The following is a 25769-nucleotide window of genomic DNA, read 5'->3' as shown; positions in this document are numbered from 1 at the left end:
GCTATTTGCCACATATCTACAAGGGAGTTTCTTCACAGTGCAGAGAAACTTGTGAACTGTCGGAATATTATAAGTCTTTCCTTGAGATGTCAGCCAAGAGCTTCAGTACAGTCACAGTCGCTACTGTGCTTATTTTCTTCCTAAAGATACAACTCTCAATGCAAGCGCCGTTGAATGGTAAAGTCTTTCAGCTTTCTATTTTACTGTCACTTGTAACTTAGGGCAGCTAATGTATGCAGAAAACTGACATCTTTTAATTATTACTATTTCAATAGCATGCTCAAAGTTGCATATGGTTGCAGTCTGTAGTTGTTTGGAGTTAGTATCCTTATTTTAATTTCTCAGCATAGGTATTCTGATATATACAAGAAAAAGAAATTTGTCCTCTGATTTAGTTTGTGTTACAGACTTCTTGCATGCTCAGTATGCCTTGCTTTGGGATCCTTTTATTTCTCATAGAATGAAGCAGAGACTGCCCTTCTCAGAGGTAGTGGAAGCATCACACATTTCCCTCTGCGCTGTTTATTTTTAAACCAGAGGAAAAGAATACAATCCCTCTGAAGCACCCCATATACTAGACCTCATTCTCTTATATTTAAACAGGACTGTTTCAGGTCAGGGCTCCTCTCTCTTTTTAGGAGTTAATGTTCATCTATTCAAGCTGATTATAATCAATTTTCATCCATTCAAGCTAATTATAATCTATCTAGTGTGATTATAGGATATGAGGGAGAATCATTGTAAAGGGTTCTGTGAGAGGACTTACTCAGCATGTATATTCATGGGACGAAAATCCTGAAGGCTAAAGTGTAATCCACAGCAGTCAGCTTCATACAGAGCTCTGCCAAGACAAGCATTTTACTGGGTTTTTTGCATGAGCGACATAAGGGGTGGAATTCAAACTTCTAAGGTCACCTTCTTATTTTGGGCATATATCCTCTGAAAAATGGCTATATTCTCTAGCAGAATCTCCCACCTGAAGGGCAGAGGTTCCTAGAGCTCAGTGCTTTCCAGAACAACAGAGTAAAGCTTGGTGCTTTCCAGGTGCTTTCTCTGACAGCACAGAAGGTTTGGAAGTGAAAGGATGTGTCAAAAAGATATGTCTTACAATACGTCCTGAAGGTAATGCTAGAGAATTCCTATCTTAGAATTAGACACCCAGTACCAAGAAATGGCAAGAGCTACAGCATCTGCCTGTCTCTGACATCTTCCCAAGTAAGAGACACAACTAACATAGATTATCACAGCTAAAACCATTCCCACTTCCCCAGCTCCCAAGTGACATTGGAAACGTATTTGTTCCCTGGATATTGAACAGTGAAACAGATACATTGGCTTTAGGAAGCTCCTCTGCCATGCATGGGCATGGAACTAAGCATCATCAGCACTCACACCAACATGAACAAAGAGGCAGGAGAGTGCTCACAGGTACGGAGCTGTTGATAGTTCCTTTCTAGATGTGAATCAGACACTCTCTTGACTCTTCTCCTATTTTGGGAGACTGTGTGACAGTCTGCCTCATCCTCATTTCATATTCAAGCAGAGTAAGGGTAATAGCAACCCTGCTCACAGTCTGAGGATGGCAGCAAATCACTTCTGCAGCTCTACGTGTTCATTCAGACAAAATCAAGAAGATTCTGCCATCTGCTCATCTATTTATCTCCTGATCTAAGTTAGACGAAATAAGTGCTAAATGTGCCTCAGCCCCACCTACACTAGTTGCTATTATTGTGCTCATTAGTAAAGTCATAATGGTAGTGAATTGCAGACCATCAAAATGCTCACAGGCTAAAGACTTCAAGCTTTCATTTATTTTCATTTCAATTGGCATAAACACCCCAAAATTGAAAATCTTTGAAATTTACTCTTTTAAGGTTGTTCTAGATTACAAAAATCATAGTTTTGACACTTTGTATACATTTTAATGGGCAGTAAGAACATGAGCAGAGAGTAGCTATTGTAGTTGAGCCAGTATTTCTTCAAACCCTGCTCAGATGAGGATGTGGCGATTTCTAAAACCTGTTAACAGTCAGTTGCCATCTTCATGCAAGTTTTACCTACAGAATGTGCTGACCAGAGGACACAAGCACCCCCCAAAGACTCAGTAAGAGATAAACCCCTGCAGAGAGAAAGGGAGAAGAGAATGAGGTTTCTCATCTTGAAATCTAAGACAGTGCATGAATTCTTCTATGCAAGGAACCTGGGGACTTCAGCCAGGATGATTACACAGAACTTGTTTTGAAAACTCCAGCGTAAAAGAACAAGCAAAGCACACTGGTCCTAATGAACTGGAAGCAGAGAGCTTAGTGTTCCCAGTACATATGAATACAAAAGAGCTAAGTGCAGCTGTTTTGCACATCCCCACAAATTAATCCCAAACATTTCACATTACATTCTTTGGCAAAAAGCTGTATCTGTGACCATGCTTCAGAGTACAAGAAATGCAGCCAAGAATCATGTACTGAGCAGACATGTGCATGTAAGGATAAATATTTTCCTGCATGCATGCACACACACCCAGGCACACTGAGTGTTTGCAAGACTCGTAATTCAGGACTGTTTTCTAAGCAGAAATAAAATTAAATTTGCAGAGAGTAAAGATCTGCATTAGCCTGATAACCAAAACTGTTGAGGTCTGTCAGGACAAGCACCTGTAATTACACAGCAAGCTGAATGACTGTAAGTAGGTTTCAGGACCACAAAAAAAAAAAAAAAAAAAAGCACATTTAATAAGTCAAGACATTTCTAAAGACATGCAGAGACACTGTCCCAAGTTCAGTTCCTTAAGCAATGGATGAATATCGATCATTTTAAGACTCCCTCAACCCCCCAGGATTCTCAGAGTTATATGGGTTTGTGTATCATACTCCCTTTTTCAAAGTCCATCTGTTCCTATCTGTTTCAGTTGGCAAATCCCAGAGCCGCTGTACAGAAATGACTGTCCATCATTTCTCAGCATAGCAACTGGTAATCCACTAACATTTTTCAAACTCCTCAACTAGGCATGAGGAGGTTCATTATAGCTACGCACCATTTATATTCCTTAGTTTCCTAACCAGAAAAAAATCAGGGATGTCTATGTACAGAGTCTGTGGCTATTCCACAAAAAAAAAAAAAAAAAAAAAAAACAAAAAAACAAACCTGAGAAAAGTTTTGCTCCAGGATTTAAGTGACCACAAGAAAGTCAAGCCCTATGGGCAGGATCATAGGGATAATTATACTTACAATTTGGGTGGGAAGGGTTCACAATCTTTGAAAGTATCTAAGTTTTACTCAACTTCTGGGGCTAGAAAGACAGATAAAAACATTGCAAAATTCAGTAGATGGGTCTAAGTGGCCATTTGTTTCTTTACAGAGTAAGATCAATTTCAAATATTCACAGCAGTATTTTCTTTGTCTTTAAACAGGGTCAAAATGGTCTTATATTGGTAAGTACTAATTAATTTGTACATACTAAGTTGTGGCTTTGTTCTGTATTTTAAGGACAACACGCCAGATGTATTCTGGTGAGAACCTACTGGGTTCACTATCTTTATCCAGGTTTGGATCTGGCCCATTGTCTTCAAATCTGTTATTCATCCACCAGGTTTCATATCTGGGTGATTAAGAGTCAGTTATTGGGTTCTAAATTGCCTTGCACAATGACAGGAACTTCAGCGGACTAACATTTGCCCTACAGCTGCAGAGGTTCCCCAAAGCCCTCTGTTTCCCCACCAGTCACATACCAGCAGTGCATTTCAGCCTAGTTCTGCAAAGAGCATACCTCTCCCTACCCACATGCGTCTTCATTTTTAAGTAGATTCAGAGTTCAGCAAGTCACCTGTATTGTGTTACTGGAGACTCAGCTCCTGAAAATCCTAGTGCTTACAAGGTAAAATAAATCATATTCAGGAAAGCAGTGTTATTTTGTACACTAGTCCTTTAAGTCAGCTCCTAACCCAGAAGGATCTGATGGCTACTCAGGAAGAATAATTATCTAGAGATTTTCTTTTAATTGATCAAATCCTCTGGCTGGTTATTTCCTCATTCAGAGTAGTGTTTTATATGCCACATGCCACAGAGAAGTAGGCAGTACCAAGAATCTCAGCAAAAATTGCTTGTTCTTAAGCCTTTGGTGCTGCTCCAAGACAACACAAAGAACCTCTGAGACTGAACTTGCTGCGAATAACTACTCCCTTTGGCTGTGCTCCAGTTTACCTGACTTGCTTCACATAAGCAAAAGGAAAACTGTCAGCTGCATGTCTATATGTATTAATCTAACTGCCAGTATGTGTACATATGCTTCACATTCTCATTAGGAAAAAAAAGCTTGACACAGTTTGACTAACAAAAGCCTGGGTTTTCCACCTTGACAGCAGCCATCAGATGAACCTAACCCTGCTGGGTAGTAAGGAAAGCAAGACTTCTTTTACTACCGTCAAAGTAAAAGTTTTGCCCTCCTTCCCAGAGTAATACTTGTTTAAATTAGTTACTTCTCCCTTTCTGGGAATTTGGTTGCCAGTGTTTATTTCAGAGTATGTTATTCTCAGTGCCCAACTTCATCAATTCCTGTTAAACACTTCTATACTACAGTCTGATTTCTGACATGTACTGGAAGATAGAGGGAAGGTTCACAAAACAGATTCTTATTCTTTTCCTTGAACTACTGATTTTCAAATGTATCTAGAAAAATACATAAAAGCAACTTCAAAAAATAAAAGTGGCAACTGAACTTGTACAGAATAGTTATTTTCAAACACCTGGAAAAAAGCAGAGGTAGAACATTGGTCTGCACAGAGAAAAACAGCAATTAGAGAGACTGCAGTCAGCCAGAAAAGAGCCTCTCCGTACTCTCCTTCTGATCCTGGTTCCTTATGGCAGCCTACACCTTCCACCATTTATCTTTATCCCTGCAACACTTTGTAATGCCTCCCACTAAAATTAAGCCAACAGGAAGGGAAAGGAAGTCAAGCCATTATAATCACAGTGCAGACTGATGTCGAGGGTCAAGGTACAAGATTAAGGGTGGAGGAGAAATCCGGGTGCAGATTGTCAATCAGAGTTGTAAATATGTAAAACTGAATGTTGATATAGCACTAGCAGCTCAGGGCATGGTGGCAAAGCAAGATGACACTGCATGTGATCAGGTCTTATCTTTCCAGTGCAAGCATTCCAAAGAAATGAGCATTTGGCTTGGCTATAATGAAAACTGCTGCATTAGATAAAATAAATATAAAAGCTAAACCTCTCCATTTGCCTCTTCCTTAGCCAAACTGCAGAAATGCTATTTGTTCTTCCTGATTTCACTGCCCTTGTATATAGCCCAAGAAAAAGTGCCTGGAAGTAACAGCACAGGCCAGTGAGCTGGGGCGTGAGCCCTCAGCCCCTTCTGACACAGGCTTGCTTTGTGTCCTCTGATGGGCTGCTTCACCTTCTGTAAAATGGACAAAGCAGATGAAGTGTATCACGAGAAAAGTGTTTTCAGTTAAAGAACTAAAAGAATTGTTCTGATGCCCCATAGCTCAGGACAGCACGTGCATGCAGCTTTTGGCAATGTTGCTGTGTGGCTGGAAGGTGCAGGCCTGAAGTCCTCTGCCCCAGAAGAGAATTGGAGAACTGGACTTCAGTTCTTTGGATTCTGGCTTTCTGCTTCTGTAATGTAAGAGGGCTGGAATGAAATCAAAGAACCAGAATCACTCCTTGAGAGTGGACAAGCAGCTACAATGGAGAAAACTAGCTTTACAGCCAAGTTTAAAGTAATAGTAACAATAGAATTACTAACATGCTTTAGCATGTGAGGAGACAACTTCACGCTACAATGTAGACACAAGAACTGTTGTTAACACACGTCAGGCTAATTGAACTTGCAAACTCTTTAGTTTTACTGTTGCCAAATACTTCAATTCAGCGAGGTGCTGAGAACCTGTGCTAAGACCCTTTCACTTCCCCTTAGGAAATGCCAGCTTTAGTGAACACACTAGAACATGCCCAAAATTTCTTGTACAGCACTTGAATGGAGTAGCAGGGACAGCTACAGCCGTCGGCAGTTCCTCTATCTCACAAGCTTCCCTCTGGACACATATGTGGAAGATATACACATACTGGATATGTGTACACAGAATGGTATGACTGAGCTCTGCCTGTGCCCTGAGCAAAATAGAAACCATGTGGTCATGTTACTGTGGCAGGGAGCTTGGACTCTCAGGCTTTGCTACTAACTCACCCCTGGGCTAATGGCAGCTATACAGCTTCCAGCTGGTTGAAAACAGGGCAGAGTGCTCTGCCTGGCTGCAAAAATACCACAGACATTCCCTGTGTTACTACATACCAATGCATTTTACTACATTACTTTACTTCAGATCAAGAGAACTTGGATACCCCGTGAGAAGCTCAAGCAACATGAATATTAATTGCTCATCAGAGCAAAAGTCTGTTGGTAACACTGGTGTCTCATAGGCCTGTTTTCTTCTTTTTTTAAGTCAGCCAATGTACACATCCCGGGAGCAGACACCGCTATTATTCCTAAAGGGACATCTGTCCTGCATCACCCAGCGGTGCTCAGGCTGTAGGGCTGGCTGAAGGCTTAGGCATGGAAAGCTAAAAGCTGTCAAAGGAAACAATACAATGGACGCATGCAGCCATGGTGCTGAGGTATTTTGCTCAGCTGACTGTACAGCCAGGCAGCAAGACTATCCAAAGAATTATTACTACTTTCTTTACAGATATCTCTCATAAAATAGCCATGAAGGCACAGCCAGGATCCGGGTTACTTACAGCATGGTAGCAGAACATGGTCCTGGAAACTCATGTAAAAGAAGGCAGCCCACCAGCTGGATTTGAGCAACCTGAGTTTGCACTCCCTACAGCAGGGAGTGTTCATGGCTGCATTGGGAGTGGTGGTAGCAGGAGAGGTCCTACTTCCACCCATACCAACAGCCCTGTACCTTAATTTGCTCACTCCAACAGCTGAACAGTAGTGTTGGGTGGGTAGGGCATTGGGTGGGTAGGCCATGGCACAATTATTGCTCTGCTGACACAGTCCTGACAAGATCCTCATAGCAGCAAACATAATCTGAGATGCCTGGGTCCTTCCCTTTGTCACAAATGTTGTCACAAAAGGAGGAAATTAACTACCAAGATATTTTTTGCAATACTTCATATGTTAATACCTTTTGGGACATGTACTACAGGCCAATCTTAATACACCCACATGCTATTCTTTATTCAGTAGTGATCAGACAGAGCTTTTGTAAACACAATGTGATTTCCACTGAATTTATCTGAATGTGCTGGCACAGAAAAAGGAAAATCTGGTTCACAATCAATCATTCATTTTCAACAGAGCTAGCTGAGAAATGCCTTCCAGCTGTGTGGTTTATCTACCATGGAAATCTCAATTTCACATATGCAAACCCAAGCTGCAGTCAGCTCAGCTCTTTGAGACAGGAGCTTTGAGGCATTGAAATTAGGAAGACTATGTGGCAGAATTTCTAGAAAAACTGGTTGTGTACCAAAAAAAGGGGTTTTGTTTGGTTGGGTTTTTTAATTGAGCAGGAGTGAGAAACAAGCAAAAACTGCTGTAGCTTAGAGGCCTGTGAGTCAAGCTGCTGATTTATGTCAAGGAAAGGATAACTGCTAGTAAAGATCAAGGTACATAAAGACTGCAATAACTACAGCATTTTATAGAAAAGACAAAAGTTTCCCTTCTGAACTGCTGATGTTGGCGTGGAAGTCCCCATACTCTGTTGCGAACTCTTAAGGGCATTCAATTCATCCTAACATAGTACTGAAAAAGTGAGTGGTACTTCATGACATGGTTTCCACTGGCTGGGACTAGACTTCTATTTTATGCATCAATTAAAAATTACCTATTTAATTAGCAAGTCTCCAAACCTATGATATGTAATATATTAAAGTCTTCTTGCAAACTCACTGTCTTATCAGTGCACAGAAACCCCAAACCTTTTAAAATTACTGAAGTTTTTTTACAATAAAGGCTTCTCACCAATTTTTCTGACACTGCTGTAGTCTTAGCTCCCTGAAAAGTGTTAAATCTCAGTGTCATTGTCTTGCACATCAAGTTTCAACCTCAAGAAACTATAATTTCCTGGTATATCCTGATATATATTTTCATGGGAAATATTCCTGAGTATGTATATCCCATAATATGGAATTTATGCTGTTGTGGATGCATCTGTTATTTGCCAAAAAATACGTAGAGGATATTATACAATCTTCTGTAATGTCAGCATAAGTTTTATTAGCTTTTAAAAAGAATTTCAATAACTTTAAGATAGTACCATGAAGATCTAGGAGGAGAGAAATTAATGATTGGCAGTGAACTGGTGTCAATGATGTAAGTTACAGCAACATCAAGGCCTATTTATACTGAAAAGCACTGACTGAGTCTGAGTATCCACACTGCAAACAACGTCATGTGCTAACCTATGTCTTGAATAATCTTAAAGAGCTTTAACAAGGAAGTAAGTCTGCCTTTAAGCACCAGAACTGAACTTGCCAATTCTGTCACATGTACTATGTTTAAGTCAGACTCACCTACACTGTCCATATCCTTGGTAACTGTCTTTCACAAAAAGTGAGCCTCTAATAATATTCTCCTGACTGTTAATTTTCCTTCAGAAAAGATCTGAACTTGCTTTGTCACTGATGACCCAATCCAACGTCAGATTCTGGCATTCACAATTCATGGAAGATGTTAACATACTGAAGAGACTTCAAAGAAGCCACAAGGAATATTATAGGTTTGGAAAAGAAGCCTTCTAACCAAAGACTCAAGGAACTCAATCTATTTAGTTTAAGAGAAGTGAGAAACTATGTCTTCTGTGTTATAAGTACTTCAATGAGGAACAAAAGTATGCTAACAGGAGGCTCTTCAATTTATAAGCAAAGGATTAAAAACAATCACTATCTAAATGAAGTCAAAGCTAGACAAACTCACAGTGAAAAGCAAGCTGCCAAGGAGAGCAATTATCTAGTGGGCACTAATGAAGTATCTTTTACCTGCAATGCTTAAAGGAAGAGTAGATGGTTTTTTCCCTTCTGAGAGATATGCCCTCACTGAAGTAGAAATTAATCCAGGGAGGTCCAATGGCCTGTGTTATACAGATCAGGCTGGGTGATCCCAAAAGACCTTCCTGCCTTAGAAAGAATCACGATGAATCTTCAGAGTCAAGGAGAAACACAAGTTGCAAGTACCTCTTTTGGTATTTAAATCCGAATGGTCTCAGCTTACAGCTTGTCAACAGCTGCTAGCTATTAATGTGTAATTAAATCAAAGGCACAATTAAAAATCTCTTGATGTTATCTATTCTTTGTAGATCCTACCTAGGGCAAAAGACTGTGATGAAGAAAAGCTTCACCAGAGTTTGAGCAAGTTATTGCAGGTCAAATTATCATAACAACTTCCATTTTTGCAAGTTAGCTTTTCACTGTGGGTTATGCAATATTGCTAGATAGAGCCAGACAGTTTGTACGATAAGGAAAAGTTTATAAGGGTCTGGCTTTCTGCGTACTGAGAAGTACGGAAACTTTCCTCTGCCAACATGAAGTCACTTCTTTCAGCAACTCTCTTCAGAAGGCTGGAATAGCTGCATTACTGTGCATATGCTTGTTACTTCCATAGGGAAAAGTAATTAATGTCAGTAAATAATCCAAATACCGTCACAGATCCAAACTCTACTTGTCACTCTTGTGGGCTCTGAAGAGAGACAACACCATCACGAGAGGGTCAGAGGCACTGTGGCTGGCTGTGGTGCTGCTGCCTGCAGGCCTAACCTGGTGAGCTACCAGGCCTGTGGTTCCTAAAGAGTGTAACATCAACAGCAGTTGAGATTATAAAAAAATTAAGGGGCGGTAAAGTGTCTCTGTGAGATTTTTGTTGGCATTTGGCCCTTTTCTATCTAATGGCACACTGGAAAGATTAAATTACGTTAAAAAAAAAAGTAGTCTTAAAAATTCAGAAAAGGCTCCTTTTCCAAATTTTGGGTGAAGGCTGAAATAGGGGAGTTTTTATGTTAATTGCACAGTTAAGGCTTGACAAATGTGTGTCTCTTAATTTACACAGGTCCTGACGGAGAGAAGGCCTGGCCAAAGAAATACCCATTTTGTGGAGGAGTATTCCAATCGCCAATAGATTTCCACCAAGATATTCTCCAGTATGATTCTAATCTCTTGCCTTTAGAATTCATAGGCTATAATGTGCCCTCCACTGACCAGTTTACATTGACCAATAATGGTCATTCAGGTAAGGGAGCTCAATGACAGCAAGGGATTGTGAAGGAAAGAGTTGCTGGAGCTCGTGATTTTTTATTTCATGGGTGAACTACTTTGATTACCAGATTAAATTAAGCTGTGATGATGAAGCCTTCACATCAGCATACCTACACCTAGAGAACAGACTAGGGAAACTTGGGAATGTACTAAGTACAAATGAATTCACAGTAAGCCAAATTGACTGTGGTTTTTAAATAAACTCTATGCATGTCAGAATTAATTCCTGAGCTTTTCTTATTACTTTGGTTGGAGTGCTCTGAAACAGAATCAGACTTTGTGATTCTGTTAAAGAGATAAACTGATAAAATATGGGTGCAATGGGTCTCTGACATTACAGTCTAATCAAAGCAGCTCAGCTGAATTATGTGAGAGAGGGCGGGAAGGAAAAAAAAAAAGCTAGGAGCAACATTCTGTTCCTTTGACTTGAGGTAGAAACCTCTGTAGTGTAAGATAAGACAGACAGATAAAAAGACAGAAAAATAATTAGAAATAGCATGCAAACATGCCCTCCACTGTAGTACTAAGTCAAAGTGTCAATACAGTAGGTAAAAGCAGAGAAAATGCAGTCTCATAAAGGTCTATTAACACAATATACAATACCAGTAAGCTAGTCCCACCATTTTTTTTTCCTTCCTGAAACATTTGAAGACATAGAAATAAGAACAGTTATAAGGTCCTCCTTCTTTGTATCCTCCTCCATTGCATAAGCATCAAAAGAACCTGTGTTATAAAATAGCCTCTGCCTCTGCTCTTCTCTGGTGTGCCTGGTTAAAAGATGCCCGACATGCAAACATCTTTTTTCCTCACTCTTTCAGTGGGGTAAACCTGCTCTGCAGAACATCGTAAGCCCATTCTTCAGTAAGGCCCAACCTCTCAGGGCATGGTTCCTTGTTTTCCTCTTGATCAATTTATCCATCAAAACCAGGTTGCTTTAGACTAGGAATGGCTGGAACACCCTTTACTTGTGAACCTTCTTTTTCTAAGACCCTTTCTTGGTCCTGAGTGAAAGATTGTACTGTCACAGTTTAATGTATTAGGCTGATGTAAGTGACAGGCAATTGGCAGAGAAGGAAACATCGTCACTGTGGACTTTAACGGTGCCAGGGGATGGGTGGAGACAAAAGAACAACACTGAGAACCTGTCCCTCACATAATAGTCACACAGGTAAAAGCAAATTCCTCATAGAGCTTATGTCACTAACACTGTCAGATCTTGCCCCTAAAACAAGAAGTTCAACTACTTCCTAATGAGAGCCAAGACAAAAATATATCATCCCCTCAGTAAAAATGGGAATTAACTTCTAAGGTCAGTGCCGTCCTAGAAAGCAGGGGACATGAGACCCACTCTAGAAACCTCACTCAGATACAAACCTTAATTGCTCTGAGTAATGAAAAATTAGCTTCTGACAGAGTAACCATTACACCATCTGCTGCTATCTTCTCTTATGGCTAGAGAGGAAATCAGTAGGATGTTCAGTTTTGTGGTACCAGTCATTCCTACATATAATTAATGTGCTTCACAAGCCAGCTAATCCAGATACAATTACCTACTTCAGCTAGACTGAAAGCAGTAGAGCTCAAAAAAACCTTTTCAGCACTAGCATAAAAATACATAGGTTTGCAGCTGTTCCTTCATTAAGGTGTTGAGCCTTGTTTCCCCTGCAAAACATGTCTGTGGCACTCTAGAAACCAACTGTATTCACACTAGAAAATAATAAAGATAAATCACAAAGAAATCGATCTGTTCTTTACATAAACTGTTGCTTTATGAAGTACCAAACTTCTCAAGTGAACAACTCAGTTTCTGCTGAGTTGAGAATTACCACTGTAATTTCTACACAAAAAAAATAACCCAGCCTGTCTTCCACACTGGAGAGCATTAGTGAGCAGAAGGGAGGGTAATGCATACAAAGGTCTCCCTCCAGCACTTCAAGAGAGGAAATGCTAGTTCTTAAGGTTTGTGATTATCTTGCTGCTTGACATCAATGCTCTTGGCTTTGGGGGGAGCAGGGAGACGGGGAAGTTTATTTGGTTTTCCCATATGCTCCTAAAAGATTAAGAGGCAGAAGAGTTCAATATAACAAGAGTTTAAAAATACCATGAGAAATATTAATTTATTAAGCCATTTTCAACCATTAGAAGGGGATGGAAAGAAGGGACATGAGCCTAAGTTTTGCTTTCACGTGTCAATATCTGTCTCTTCAATAACACTCAGATAATTTTGCATTCTTCAGGGAGAAAAAAGATTTCCATTAGCAACAGTTCTCACATTCAATTCCTTTAGTTTAAGAAAACAGAAAAAGGGTATATTCTAAATTCTCCTGAATTGCCTAGAAAGGGTTAAAGACAACTAAAGTGTTTATCTCCTACCACAGACTGCATGGATTTCAGTTAAGAATCTGCTTTGTTCATGCTCTACATGTAATATACTTAGACACAATATTTTTATTTGCCCTGTGCTTGAAAGCTAAGGTATCATTTGCTCCCATCTGGTTTTGGTCTGCTTACAGTGAAAATGTATCTGTTGCCTACTATGTACATCAGAAACCTCCCATTTGAATATACTGCATCTCAACTTCACCTACACTGGGGAAACAGAAACAAGTCAGAAGGCTCAGAGCACACAGTCAGTGGGAAGCATTTTGCAGCAGAGGTAAGACACGCTTAGATCAGGGAAAGAAACAAAGACAGTGGGATCTTTATCTTGGGTGTATGACTGTAAAAGGCTGCAAGGTTCTCATCCAAGTATTTATGATCTGGGTATATACTAAAAAAATGCATTGTGCAGTGCAAAAAGGATGGACTCCAATGTACTTCCATGAATATGCCACAAGTCAGGGAGTTAGAATTTACATTCTAAACTCAGAGCTGATACTGGGTCACTAGAGTAATTTCAAGCAAACTGTTAGATATTTGACACCTTGGTTCTTCTCTGTAAACCAGATATATCTTTTAGCTGCACAACATTGCTTCTCTGGCTACCTTTACTGACCTTCTTCTATCCAGTGAAGAACTGTTTCTTATCTTTTCTAATCCTAAATTATGGATTGCAGAATAGATTTTGAAAAGCAGTACCAATCGGGTATTTACACCAAAATGATTAAAAAATAAATCAGTCAGAATAATTGTCTTGCATAACAGCACTTTAGGAATCCTTTTCTTCTCTAGTTACATTTAACACCGGGTTTTGTACTCTAAATATCAGAGATCCCCAGGAGTGCTAAGGTGTTACTTTTTCAGAAAAATTTACTAGCACTACAGTCAAGATGCCTTGAAGCTGAAGTGATCAATCCTCTTCACCCTCCATTACATAGGGGGTGGGGGGTAACTCTGCTACAGCGGGGCTGGGAGTGGGAGTTCCAGGACCTTTTGCTTTTCTCTAAAAAGGTCTTACCACTACACCCAGAAATCACTGAAGGATCTCATTGTGCTGTCTTAGCCTGAGGTGGCTGTGATCATGCCCCAGGCATTACCATAACATAGTATCTCCTTCTTTGTAGCTGCATATTGTACATTATAACTCTGAGAAATATCCAGATATAACAGCAGCAATGGACAAAGCGGATGGACTGGCGGTTTTGGCTATTCTTCTTGAGGTAGGATGCAGGACCTTTTTTTTTTTGTTTAGAATATGCTTTCAATCATTAAGTCATCACAGACCTTTAACATATGAAATTACCTATGTTATTTAATGATGCTGTGGCTGAATAAAAGTTCTTCCTTTTCTCTTTCACAAAAAAGGGCCAGATTCCAGCAGCACATACATAAACAGGAATAAATTTTAAGAAGAAAGAAATTCTGAATATTTCCTGGTATTTTTCAGTAAATTAAATTCAGCTATGTTAAATCCATTTTTGCATTAATTTACAAACCAAGGATTGGTAGAGTTTTTCAAACAACAGTCAACAGTGCATTTCAAGCTCACTTACTAAAAACTGCCTATTGTAGCATGAAGTAGTTTTAACACAACAGAGAGGCATAGGCAGACACAGCCCTGGCTTTGGCCACTATATGTAATTAGGCTTTGACCATAGTCTTCAGGTCACAAACCTCCCAGATTCTTTGAATCACAGATCACAGTAAACAAGTAAATTCAGTGCCCTTTTTAAGATGACAGAAGGACAGCTTTCCAATTTTCCCCTCTAAAGCCCCACATCCAAGCAGTTAAAGATAATAATGTTCTGAAAGAAAAAATTTTAGAAGCTTGTACTTATATGATTCTCCTTTTCCTTGAGGATTAAAACTCCTCAATAAAGATAATTTTTAAATGTGAGGATTTTCTACAACATAAAGAACCCTGAAAACACCCAGGTTTTCACATTTCCATCAAAAAAGTGAAAATGTTCTAGTTGGCAAAGCTCTAATTCTCATTAATATTATCCAAGCTCACTTCCTAGCAGGTCTAAGACTTTGACAATAATTTTATGTTACATTTCAGTTCATTTGAAAGTTGCAGCTGTGAAAAGTGTCAGACTATTGTATAAGATGCTAGGGAATAATACTGGGATTCTGGTTATTTCTAAGCAATCGTGTTTAAAAATCAGATAAGAGAACAATGGAGATTAGGTCTTTGAAAAACTTTCAGACAGCTGGTGGCTATTACAGTTGATCTAAGGACACCAGTTTACTATGTCTGGTTGTCAGAGGAGTTGCTAAGCACCAGCTCTAAAGAACTCATAAAAAAGGCATTGATTATTAGACTGAAAAGCTGCTTGTAGCAGTTGAAAAAACACAGTCTTGTTTGATAGTTGAGCTGCATCCCTTGCCAGCAGCCCTGCGGTACCCAATAGTGTCATTTTTTCATCTTCCTGGACTGTGAGGAGCAGCAGACTAAAAAATGTTTGTGGGTGGAAAAATGTGGCTTTGACTAGAAACCAGTAGATGGTCAGAGAAGCCTGTCAGTTGAGAACTTATGCCTGCAATGTTGTCTGAGGAAATGGCTTCGTTTGCACAGCATGCTGAACAGGCAAGGGCAATAGGGCCTTTCAAGTGCACACAAGATGTCTACACTGCAGTTGTTAAGATAGCATTATGACAAAGCAGCTCTAATAGCTCTGGAGTGAGTAAGAGCATTATTGGGGTTCTGAGGATAGTGTTAATCTTTTGAGTAAAAAGAGTACTTATGCCATTCTAGTATATGAGCATCTGGTCAATGGAGACACTTGCCTTATGACAGAAGCCATCAATGAGCATCTGGACAGTGGAGACACTTGCCTTATGACAGAGGCCATCAAATACTGCTGTCTGCTGTGTGCAGAAGCAAAGACTCATACTCAGACTGCAGTGATTTGCACAGCTGTTAATTGTCTGCTCATTACAGATTGGACCCTTCAACCCATCCTATGAAAAGATCTTCAGGCACTTCCGGAATGTGAAATACAAGGGTGAGTGGCCATAAGCCTGCATTGGATTGAGAATGGCTAAGAGTATCAGATGTCACCCTGAGAGGGACTGAACTGGCCAAAGAAACAGTCCAAAACTCCCAAGCAAACCTGTCACAAACTGTGAAAGACTTACAAATGCAGTGCATTTCTGTGAAAAGTGTATGGCTAGCATGCACCACATGTTTCTGACTGCACCTTATTTCTTGCACATGGTGTTTTTTGGTTAATATGGACACAGTTTATCTTACGGAATTCTGATTTGTTATCTAAGACAGTATTTGTACATAGGAAACCTAAAAAGCTGTATTCCATATTACACTGGGATCATCTCTGTTAAAATGTATTCTTCTTTTCCTAGTGATATGACTGAAAGCATCCTACTTACTGAAAAGCAAATTCACTTCACTGGTACACCACCTGTGTAATAATGACACAGCATTTAACACAAATCCCCTATTTTAGATCAGATGGTCCAAGTTCCTGGCTTCAATATTCAAGAACTGCTTCCTGACAGACTGGATGAGTATTATCGCTATGAAGGATCCCTGACAACTCCTCCTTGCTACCCCAGCGTTCTCTGGACAGTGTTCCGACACCCTGTTAAAATTTCACAAGAGCAGGCAAGTTTAAATACAGCACGTGTTTTCCTGATTGGTGTCTGCTAAAGAACAGTAAATGCATATTCTCATTTCCTGGATTGCTCTTACATTCCTGTAAAACTGAAAGATGACCTAAAATCCTTTAAGTGGGGAGAACAGCACAGAACTGACAAAATCAATATCCTATTCTGTTTGTAGTTAGCATGTTTTCAGTTGACAAGAATAAATAAAGGACAGACAACTGCATAGCAATTGGTATAGTATCAGCTTGAAAAATCACAGTCAAGTGAGATTAATTTCTGTTTTCACTATGTACTTACTCCCTGCTTTGAGTCTTTCCGTAAGTCAGTTCCAGATCATTTTTGTTCAGGCTTCATGTCTGAACCCTATTCACTAAGTATTTTAGTACTACTTGGATCCTGACTGACTTAGATATGATAGGTTGGGTAGATGTTAAGTTTCTCAAAAGCATATGATGTGTTATTTGTCAATCTTCAATCCCCTGGCTCGTCTCCAACTTACATTTTTTGTGCTCACCTAATTAATTTTTTTTGTTCTTAGGTGGCCACTTAGACTATAAACTCCCAGTCACTATCTTCTGATTCACCTAATTATAAACACAGGGGAAAAATGTTATTATCAAAATCTCTGATCAAATTACTGCATGCTCCTTGTTATCAAAGGCCATTCTTAACTTTGTCCACTCTGCCAGATCGTCTTTACCAAAGTAGAGAGTTCTTCTATAAAGCAGCTTTTAGTACTGCTTAGGAGTTAGACTGTGCTAGGGAGAACATGCTGCAAAGGGCCACCATGTTTCCTCCCATCCAGTTTTCCTGGTAGATAATTACTAAGCAGGATTAATTTTATCAGGATGTAAACAAAATACATGTATGGGTTTGGAGATGTCACACTGTTTACACATTATTTTGCATTTGGGCTCACAGGCCACACAAGACTTAAGTATTACTTAATGTATCCTCTTCCCTTTGACTGCTCCTTTGATTTCAAACACAATTTCAGTGATCATACACTGGCATTTCTTCTTCTGTATTCTGGAACCTGAACAGGGTGCTTCCCTTTATAGTTACTGGCACTGGAAACCGCCATGTACTGCACAGAGAGTGATGACCCAGAACCCCTGGAAATGGTCAATAACTTCCGAAACATTCAGGAATTTCATGAAAGACTGGTTTTTATCTCCTTCCATGAAGGTAAGTTGTATGAATGTTTCTATGCAAAAAACAGCGTGCAGTGATTTGTATAAACTTGAAATACTGAAGTGGCAGTCCTGTTGCACTGTACCGCTACATAAATATAGCAATCTCGTTTTCCCACAGTTCACTTCATTCCCTTTTCTTCTCTTACTGCATTGTTGCATGAGCAACTGTACAAGAATAAGGTATTCAAAGAGTATATAAGAAGTTTTTTTTCCACAGTGGGTATTAGGCAGGCTCTTCAACCCTTCTGATCAAAGGTAAGGAGATAAAAGAAGGAAGACATGTTTGGCCTTGTCATGCTTAGCAGAAATATTTGCTGTCACTCCAAACACTGAACTCTACAGCTGAGCTGTTTCAGTCAGCATAAGTGCTTGAGCTGTCCTTGTCTCACCAGTGACATTGGGTGGTTCTCAGCAATATCAGGATTGTTTTTAGGCAGACCACACATTTAAAGGGAATTACAACTTTGCCTTTCAGGGAGTCTGTTTTGGGGAAATGACACAGAATCAGAAGAGGTCCTTGAGGAATTCAAACTTGACAAATAAAAATAATTCATAACTCTGGATTGTATGATCCAGTGTTACAAATGAAAAAAAATTCTCCATCTTATGAGGAAGAACTGATTTAAAAGCTTAATTATGCAGTATTACCCAATGACAATGCATAGGTTGGGGGGGGCAGGGTTTGCACAAAACCTTCCATCTATGGTGAGAAGCTTAGCTGTGCTCCACAGTAAGGCATTTGAGTATATTGTTTATGCAAAATGTATTGTTCCAATTTATGTGTCGTCTTGCAAACAAATACTCCTAAGCAGTTGTGAACCTGGCACATACACTGAAGGCAGATGAATCTAGGCAAGCCACTATACTATATTGAGAGCAAAAGATTTTTAAAAGAAAAAGCAGACTTCACAAAAAAAGATTGGCCAAGCAGTAAACTTTCAAATTAGTAAAATGTGTTAGCACACAATCTCAACTTTGCCTGCTAGTTTCTTCACTGTTTAGATGAAAGAATGGAAAACACAAGAGTTGTCTATATTGGGAAATTTCACACAATAGCCACTGCAGGGAACAGTTCTCCCTGCAGGCATACTGCAGTAGCTGTTCTTGTCATTCACCCTCTGCAGACAGCCCCTTTCATAATATATCTTTTCTAATATAAAGCTATAAAGGAGAAAAGTGAAAATTAGAGATCAGCTAAAACAAGTCCCAGACAAAACATTTCTCTGAAATCAGAGATGATTTAGATTTATCGCCAAAAGTTGGCTGGTCTCTTTGTCAGGTTAGCTGCATCAAAACTCCCAGCCAAAGCAGTGTGGAGCATCAGCAGCGTTTGGCCCTTATTTGAAGCAAATCTCCACCTTTAAGATAAAATCCAGAGACAATTTCAGAAGTCATTCTGTGGCTGGGGACCATTTCAGTTCTCATGGAAACATTTTAAAAACTTTCTAAAGCTTCCCATAAGAGGAACATAATTCTACCATGAAGTTTCTTTTGAGTGCCTTCTGTGGAATTATTGCACATAACTTAGTAATTACTTAAATAAGTATGTTGATGCTACTGTCCTTGCTACTTAAGCATATTTCTCTCATTGAGTTCTAATGATTTAGGTCTTCATTTCTCTGTATTTTTACTGGAGTAAAAAATACTTACCAGTTCTGAGCTGACCACAAGCCACGACTTCCCATTCTCCAGCTCTGCATTAAGCCTCTACATTTCATAATCTCCAGAGCTCCAGTGACAAAGGCTACATCTCCTTAACTGCTGTATCTCCTGAGTTTTATTTTATTAACCATTCTATCTGCAGTTAACACAGTGGATCCTCAGGAGAAGCCTTATGGACCAGGGGTGTAAAGAAGGGCAGGCTACTGTGCTAAGGGCAATACACAGTTTTCAGTGCAGTTCAGGAATCCAACCTCAGGTTCTCATTTCTGTATATTCAGCAGAAAGCTACTGACTAGAAAAACAACTATTTTAACTTGCAGCACAGAAGCAGGGGAAGTGATTTAAGAAGAGATGGGATACTTCCCGATTTTGAGGTGCAGAGAAACAGGATAACATATGCTTTTGTTTAATGTGTGATTAAGGAGCTGAAGATGTTACACCTGATGAGTAAAGCCATCACTATATGACTTTGTACTTTTTACTGAGCATCTTGAAAGGTGCTCAGGTTCCCAAGGACCCTCCCATCTATACACAGCTTCCAGTTTGTAAATAAAGGCCTAGAAAAGTGACCTTCCCCCAAAATAGCTGAGTAGTTTTCATCTCCCATCCTCATTCTGGAAGCTAGGAATGCATTCATTCCAGATACCTCAAAAAAAGGTCCCCAAGCCTGTAAGCATCCACACTAGTTTTTTCCAGTCAAGCAGCTGAAGCATTTTTCTGCATTCATTGTCATTTCTCCATTTGCCTCCTCGCTTATTTGCTGTCGAAGGTATCTTATAGTCTTTCCCATTACTAGCAACAGATAGCTAAATATTTAAGCCTCAACTAGTTGACGTTAGGTATATCTTTATTCTATTTAAAGCTACCATTTCTGCTCTTGAATTACTGCTAAAAGAAGTTACTCTGATCAGTTGTCTCTCTTCTCATTTTAATTTGTTTATAGTTTGGAGCCCACTTTCAAGGTCTGACTAAAACAAAATACTGAGTACCGTTGGCTACCAAAATTTTGTGCCAGTCTGCATCAGCTCATGTCTAAACGAAAAATAAGATTTTTTTCCCTTTCTGAAAGATGATGAATACCTTTCTGCTATGCATGATGAAGAGTCTCCGCAATCTCTGCTCATATGTAGTTCTCTGCAGTAAGCAGTAACCTTAACCTTACTGCTTCAGAGTCAAGAATAAGCGACAGAACAACCTCCCTATCAATTTATCAGCTGAGAAAACTGATTTGTTTGTATTACGTTGGTAACAAGTGGAAACCTTGTTTCTTGACTGTAATATGACTCTGCATTAGACAAAAGTTATTTCTGTGACTATATACAACTCACATACAGGGCATACACAAGTCACGCTTGGGATTTTGCTGGTTCTGTTCCTTGATTTCTCGTCATATACTATATAAAACCATAGCCGTAATATTCTATTCTATCTTCATGCCTTTTATCAAGTCCCTATGTTGCCACTTGCGGAGTATAATGGTTATAGAACAATGCCTCAAATCTAATCTCATTTTAAAATGAGAATTACACTAGTAGTTCTCTTGTTGCTAGATTCTAACCAAAATATATAAGAAAATTACAAGTTTACTAAATCATCAACAATCCTTAATAGCCCCATGATTAACATACAAGTTGTTATTAGTTGCACAAACAATATCTTGAGTAAACTAAAAGATGGCTAAATAGTGAAAAAGGGAAAAAATTAGAGTCCTTTTTCTGCTTTTGTGGATTGGCCAACTAGAAATATCCCTCTCCCCCACAGCATTCTTATATAACCAGGAAGAGGGTTAAGACTTTATTCCCAAACCTCCAATCTCAAACACCAGCTTCCACCTAGAGAACTAGTTGGGTCCAAGCTATTTTAGTAATCCCCTTCAAATCTCTGCGCAAGTCAGATTATGTACAATGATTTTAAACAGCAGCATCAGGATTTGCAATATGGCTGCCAAGTTTCTGAGATTGTAAGACTTCCTTTGCAAGGTCTTTCTTAAATCCACGCACAATCTCCTATAGCAACGCCACTGCAGAAACATGGAAGTAACTAAAGTTCTGGAGTAGGCAGCTACCTTATGTTTAAGACCAGTCACCATGGAATCCTAGAGATCCAGCTTTTACTTTTTCTATCCTCTCAGTTTCTCAAGATTCAATACCTGGTGGACTTGGCAAGGGTATGTTGCTGATTGCCAACCGCATCTATGAGCCACTGATTTTCTGAGTCAGACTGGTCAGTCAGAAATGAGAAATGCACTTTTCCACCTATTTCTTAAGCTGACCTTTCAGCACCTAACTACCTTCTCTCCATAAATCACACTCAATACTTAAAAGGTAGAGAATTACAACCCATGATCCCAGTAACTGAAAATCAGATACCATGCTTTTCATCCAGGAATCTCTAAACACTTCACAGAAATAGTGTAAGCATTACTATTTCCATCTATGGGGGAAAATTTGACCCAGATGTGACTTTCTCAAAATTGTTGCTGTGAACCAGTGCCAAACCTCAGAACAACATTTGCCTCTCCCTCTGCTAAGCCACATTATTTGGCTCCCATGCAGAGGTGACACCAGCTAGAAAAGCATTTTCAATGTATCTTTAAAGCTGGCATGACTTACCGGAGTTGAACTGTATGGATTATTGCCTATCCTGCTGTTCTCACCCAAGAACTGGCCTCTATGGCTACAAAAGGCATTATCAGTGCTACTTTAATAGAAACCCCATTCAGTCTAACTACATTTAATTACAAAAGCTCGTTGACTCTATCAGTGAACCATAGAAAAATGTTCTACCCATTTCCACAAAGGTATTCATCACCCCTGTAATCTCACATTTCAACTGTTACAGTCACAAAGGCTCCCTCACAGGTGCAGCCCCTCACCTCAAGGGGAGGGGAGGGGAGGGGAGGGGAGGGGAGGGGAGGGGAGGGGAGGGGAGGGGAGGGGAGGGGAGGGGAGGGGAGGGGAGGGGGAGGGGAGGGGAGGGGAGGGGGAGGGGGAGGGGGAGGGGGAGGGGGAGGGGGAGGGGGAGGGGGAGGGGGAGGGGGAGGGGGAGGGGGAGGGGGAGGGGGAGGGGGAGGGGGAGGGGGAGGGGGGAGTGGAAGAAGGAAACAAAGGTTCCTGTCAAAGCAGAATTAAAGTGCACCTGGTTGCTGCCTGCAAGTGCCCAGCCTGATGCAGCCAGCTGTACCACAGGTAGGAACAGAGCACATTTATTAAGAAGGGAAGAAGAGGCCATACACAGAGTCATGGCTTGGGCCAGGCAACCACAGAAATCTGTGAAAGAAATCCTGTTGTGCACACCCTAGGTACCCAATAAAGCAGGTTTTCAGAACAAATTTTCTGCCTTTTCACGGTCAAGGGTGCCACCTTCACCTGAGCACAGACGCCACAAGATGGGGCCATTGAGCTGTGTGTTGTATCAAAAAGGCAAATGACTGACATGTTCAGTCATCCACATTTTGATGCCAATAATTAAAACCTAAATTCATGCTCACTATTAACAAGTACTACATTTCAAAATGTCTCTAATCTGAAAGGTTTATTCAGTAAAACTCAAACATATTTATAATGTATTTTGCCTGTCAGTAATCTATTCCAATGAAATCAGCTTCACGAACATGCAGCTGAAATTTATTACAATGTTCAAACCCCCCCGCTGCCCACAAGTTAAATGGGAACTGGTGCCTAGTTTTGATTATAGCACCATGCTGAAATACTATCTAACTAAATTTTGCAAGAAGATCTTGTCTTCAAACTACAAGCTCTTTTTCTACAATTATCTATTTGGTGTTTTATTTTGTTGTCCATTTGACACACCTTTACTGTAACAAAACTCCCCTTTTTTAAAATACAGTTTTTCTTCAACTCCATGGATTGCAATCTTCTTCTATTCAGTTGGACTTAAAATGAATAAAGCATCTAATGGGTTAAATGGGGTAAGGTTAAACTCCAGATTTTACATTTCTGTTTTCTCAACAGCTGATTTAAGAAGAGAAAATATTTAGATGGAATACATGTCAGCATGGAATACATGTCAGCAATACAGGTTTTAGATGGAAAACCTGTCACTCTGAAAGGGTTCTGATGTTGCTTAGAGAGAAACAGTCATTTGACAAAATATAAAAAACAATGTGTAAATGAATTATGAAAATGCAGTTAAGAAAAGTGTTCATCTTCAGGATCTTTGGGAAGGCCAGAATAAATAAAAATACTTTCATTGACAAAAATATACATGAAGGTTGTTATCAAGGATGGCATTATAATGATAATGCTTAACATCTCAATGCAAACATGAGATCACTCAGTTCTTCATACTAATATCCTGAATTCATTCTTACCTTCTTAGATGCCTTTAAGCAATGTTCTCAATAGCAAAGCATATCACTCTTCAGCTGTCCATATTCAACGGTGTTGTTCTGCCTTGAAAAAACAAAAAAGGCATCAAATTTAACATCCTTAGTTGCCTGGGTTTAGTTCTTCAGTTTTGCTTATACTCTCTTATACGTTGTGGCATTGAAATCCAAAGAGTTTCTGATCTGCTATGCCTGTGCCTGCACGTTGGCTTTGAGACTTTGGCAGGTGTCTAAATTCACAGCATTGTGAACCGTGGATCCAGTTGTGGCATTAGGACCTTCCAGTATTCATCTATGCAAAGTTATCCAATTCCATAATTGCAAAGTTGTATAAGTAGGCTGTAGGAAAGTTGCAGATGCAGAATGCAAATGTTATGACAGATTAGAGACTAACTTTCTCCTCTCAAGTAAATGAAATCAACTGTTTTGTATGCTTTCCCTCTTTTCCTAGGTTTTGTTGTTTCTGTTGTGATAGCCTGCATTCTGGGAGTTCTCATCATTCTTGCAGTAGCCTTCTGGCTACTGAAGAGGAAAAGGTAAGATGTCTGGCTGTCACATCACAGGAAGACAAGTCAAACCAAATTTTTTCTTCTGACACAAAGAGCTGCTCATGTGTGCGAAATCTTGCACATTTTTTATGGTGGTAAAGTTTGATCTTTTATAAGATACGATCTCTTTCTACGAGCTCTGTTTTGGTTTTATCACTGTAGACATTATTTCTCCTGTATCATATACTCCAAAGTAATTCTATTTTATTGCCAGCAAAATACGTTTATATGGCTAAAAGGTCTCTACTTGCTGCACCCTTTGTGCCACAGTGGCCACCATTCTGCCATTGCAGGAATGGTTGTTTTTTGTGAAAAGCAACCATATAAGGTTGTTTTTCCACAAAATAATAATTACTGGAACAGTGCTCATGTAAACCCCTAAAAGTACCAAGGACAGGAAATAGGGAATTGTATGTGAGTACTGGGAAGAACACAAAATCACTTTCCACTCTAGGTACTGACTGCTCCCACAAGCAGTTACGAATGAGACTCCCTTTCCAGACTAAGCAGGACAAGCAGGCTGGATCAATACCAGACTTACCCAGTTTTTCTGTTTCTCAATTGCCATTTGTTCTTTTTCTTGTTCTTTTTGCTAGCATTGCTGCTCCTAATTGCTTTTTGAGTCCTTTCATTTTTCCTAGAACAGTAAGTGAAACAAGAGGGGAATGGAGTTTTAGAAAAAACCTCTCCCAAAGGTCATATCATTTAAGGGGAAGAAATCTGTACCGACAAGAATCATTTAGCCACACTGTTTGCCACCAAAGCCAAATTCTGGAAAAAAGACCAAGGTTACAAACTTTCCTACAGCCTGATCCCTTTGCGATCAGTATTGACTCTGCCACACAGAATGCATTCTCCTGAAATATTTGTAACAATAAGGTATCATGACATTTGCACTGGTACAGAGAAATAATCTCATGCATGCATAATGGACCATTTTAAGTAACCAACAGTGATTTTCCTTCATTGGAATTACAATTATTTAATACATTTGTTTTATTAGCTGCAAGAAGGGAGATGAAGACAACAGAGGAGTCATCTACAAACCAGGCACGTACAAGGAGGAAGACATCTCCAAACTTTGATGTCCTGCTCAGTCACAAAAGCCCATTTTCATTCATAGCACTGATTTATTTTGCATTGGTGGAACATGTCTCTTGTTCTTGGCTAATGACAAGCCTCAAGAGTGTTCTAAAAACATACCAGCCAAAAGTTTTCTGTAGCCCTTTTTCTCTTGTTTTCCAGGGAGATATGATCAGTGAATACTTCCGAGCTAAATTCCTCACCACATTTTGTTCATGTTTGCTGCTTACTGAGTCTGGGTCTTTTAATTGATTTTACAGTTAATCCTAAACTCCAATTTTATGGTTTGTTTAGCACAGATTTTCCCACAGGTATTCAAATCTAAAGATACTTATCAAGCTACAAGCACTCTTCCCTGCTAAATCAAGGTATTGGTTTTAGCATCAGGAATATAAACAAGATAAAGGGCAACATGTATTTGAGATCAGAATTTGAAGCAGATTGTTCAGCGGATAGTTTTTAAAATCACAGCAAATGGTGCTAGTACATTTACCAGTGGCTTTGTAACAAAAATATTAGAGGAAAAGACAAGTGTAAATGCAATGAGAGCCACATGGATTGTTAATGGGGTTCAAATCCAGGAACTCAGTGCTGAAAAAACACTATTGCTAGAGGAACAGCTCACTTTCCAGTTATTACACAGCCTCACAAATT

At 39.6% G+C, this 25769-nt stretch overlaps 1 protein-coding gene across 1 annotated transcript; it reads left to right on the top strand.

The window, feature by feature from the left end:
• Positions 1-86: 86 nt before the first annotated feature.
• CA12 (carbonic anhydrase 12) lies at positions 87-25117 on the top strand. Its single transcript, XM_075714368.1, has 10 exons — positions 87-177; positions 3408-3428; positions 10064-10243; positions 12783-12925; positions 13773-13868; positions 15593-15656; positions 16119-16276; positions 17340-17466; positions 23936-24020; positions 25036-25117. Exons 1-10 carry the CDS (start codon positions 87-89, stop codon positions 25115-25117), a joined length of 1047 nt encoding a protein of 348 aa, XP_075570483.1.
• The last annotated feature ends 652 nt before the right edge of the window (positions 25118-25769 follow it).

Source organism: Pelecanus crispus, chromosome 7 (genome assembly GCF_030463565.1).
Source record: "Pelecanus crispus isolate bPelCri1 chromosome 7, bPelCri1.pri, whole genome shotgun sequence".
In the NCBI taxonomy this organism is placed as follows: Eukaryota; Metazoa; Chordata; class Aves; order Pelecaniformes; family Pelecanidae; genus Pelecanus; species Pelecanus crispus.
This window is presented reverse-complemented; position numbering and strand designations above follow the sequence as displayed.

Excerpts from the sequence above, each read along its gene's own strand:
- CA12 (XM_075714368.1), top strand. The coding sequence starts at position 87 with ATGTCAGCCAAGAGCTTCAGTACAGTCACAGTCGCTACTGTGCTTATT. Across the intron at positions 12,926-13,772 it reads GGAAGCATTTTGCAGCAGAG|CTGCATATTGTACATTATAA; the intron begins GTAAGACACGCT and ends CCTTCTTTGTAG. Across the intron at positions 15,657-16,118 it reads CCGGAATGTGAAATACAAGG|ATCAGATGGTCCAAGTTCCT; the intron begins GTGAGTGGCCAT and ends CCCCTATTTTAG.